Source organism: Galeopterus variegatus, unplaced genomic scaffold (genome assembly GCF_000696425.1).
Source record: "Galeopterus variegatus unplaced genomic scaffold, G_variegatus-3.0.2 Scaffold171, whole genome shotgun sequence".
NCBI lineage: Eukaryota > Metazoa > Chordata > Mammalia > Dermoptera > Cynocephalidae > Galeopterus > Galeopterus variegatus.
This window is the reverse complement of record NW_007726282.1, coordinates 202,090-203,285: the sequence shown is the minus strand read 5'-3', so window position 1 is coordinate 203,285 and position 1,196 is coordinate 202,090. Positions and strand designations below refer to the sequence as shown.

The 1,196-nt window shown below is 52.3% G+C and overlaps 1 protein-coding gene across 4 annotated transcripts in view; it reads left to right on the top strand.

Annotated features, from left to right (window-relative positions):
* SLC44A2 (solute carrier family 44 (choline transporter), member 2) overlaps nucleotides 1-1,196 on the top strand; it is a 27,940-nt gene that overhangs the window by 14,081 nt on the left and 12,663 nt on the right. For 3 of the 4 annotated variants that reach the window (XR_549632.1, XM_008563034.1, XM_008563030.1), the window contains exon 2: nucleotides 463-511. The exons of the other annotated variant lie outside the window; for it this stretch is intronic. Coding sequence is in view for 2 of the 3 variants with exons in the window: in XM_008563034.1 (XP_008561256.1) it covers nucleotides 463-511 (49 nt within the window). In the remaining variant the exon portion in view is untranslated. The remainder of the gene's footprint in view (nucleotides 1-462; nucleotides 512-1,196) is intronic. 4 annotated transcript variants of the gene reach the window in all.

Genomic DNA, 1,196 nt, shown 5'->3' with positions numbered 1-1,196 from the left:
GGGGGAGCGGAATTGCAGATCTCCGCCTGGAGCCCCCCACCGTCACCTGCCAGCCCCGCTCACTCCGGTCTCCCCGGAGCCGCCTCGCAGACGTCCCTCCAAACCCCCCCACCGGAAGACCTGCGTCTGTAGCCCCCTCCCCAGTACCTACGGGGACCCTCTTCCTCCTGCCCCACCTTGGATCTTCCCCCTCCACCTGGTTCAAGGTGGCCCCCTCCAGCCCCTCCCGCGTGGGTGGTCTCCAGGTGATCTATAGGACTGTTGACCATAAAGGACACCTTCCTCCTCCTGCCCTGGCCTGTACTGACTGGGGGCTTGGGTGTGGTCGCTAGGAGGCAGGGTCTCTAAATTTTACTCCTGCCGAGGCAAAGACACCCCTAGGGGCTTCGGAGAGACGGGTCTCCCAGCCTCTCCCTGGTTCAGCTCTTCTGGCCAGCCCAGCTTAATCTGGCTGACTTTCAGGAACTCCACAGAAGTACGACCCCACCTTCAAAGGACCCATTTACAACAGGTAAGGGCTCTGGGTTCCCGGGGGGAGAGGGGAGACCCTGCTCATCAACTGTCCCTGTTTCTTCACCACCACCACCCTCTGTTCACCAGTAAATATTTGCAACTTGATAAAAGAACTATTTTCCTTAAATATTTGCAACTTGATTTAAAAAACTAATTTCCTTAATAGAAGTCCTTACAAATGGATTTTTAAAACAAGCATCAGACTGGAACAGATCATTTATAGAACGAGAAATACTGTAGACAATGAATTTATGGAAAGATGCTCAACCTCACTAAAAAATAAAGGAATGCAATTTAAAACAATAGTCAAGTAGAATTTCCCCATCACGGATTAGCAAAGATTTAAAAAGATTGACTTATTCTGCTCTGAAACAATCTGGTGCAGTCTTTTTTCAGGAGGGAATTTGGAAATAGGAAATCTTTTTTTTTTTTTTGTCTTTTTCCGTGTCCGGCAACGGGATCGCAACCCTCGGTGTTGCCCCCGCGCCTCGCTCAGCCAGTGAGCGGGAACCGGTCTGTATGTGGGATCCGAACCCTCAGCGGGAGCGCCTCCGCCCTTCCCAAGCGGCGCACCAGCGCAGTGCGCCACTGGGCCGCCCCGGAAATAGGAAACCTTAATGTACATCTCTTTGTTCTAAAATTTTTAATTCTGGGCCGGCCAGTGGCTCACTCGGGAGTGCGAG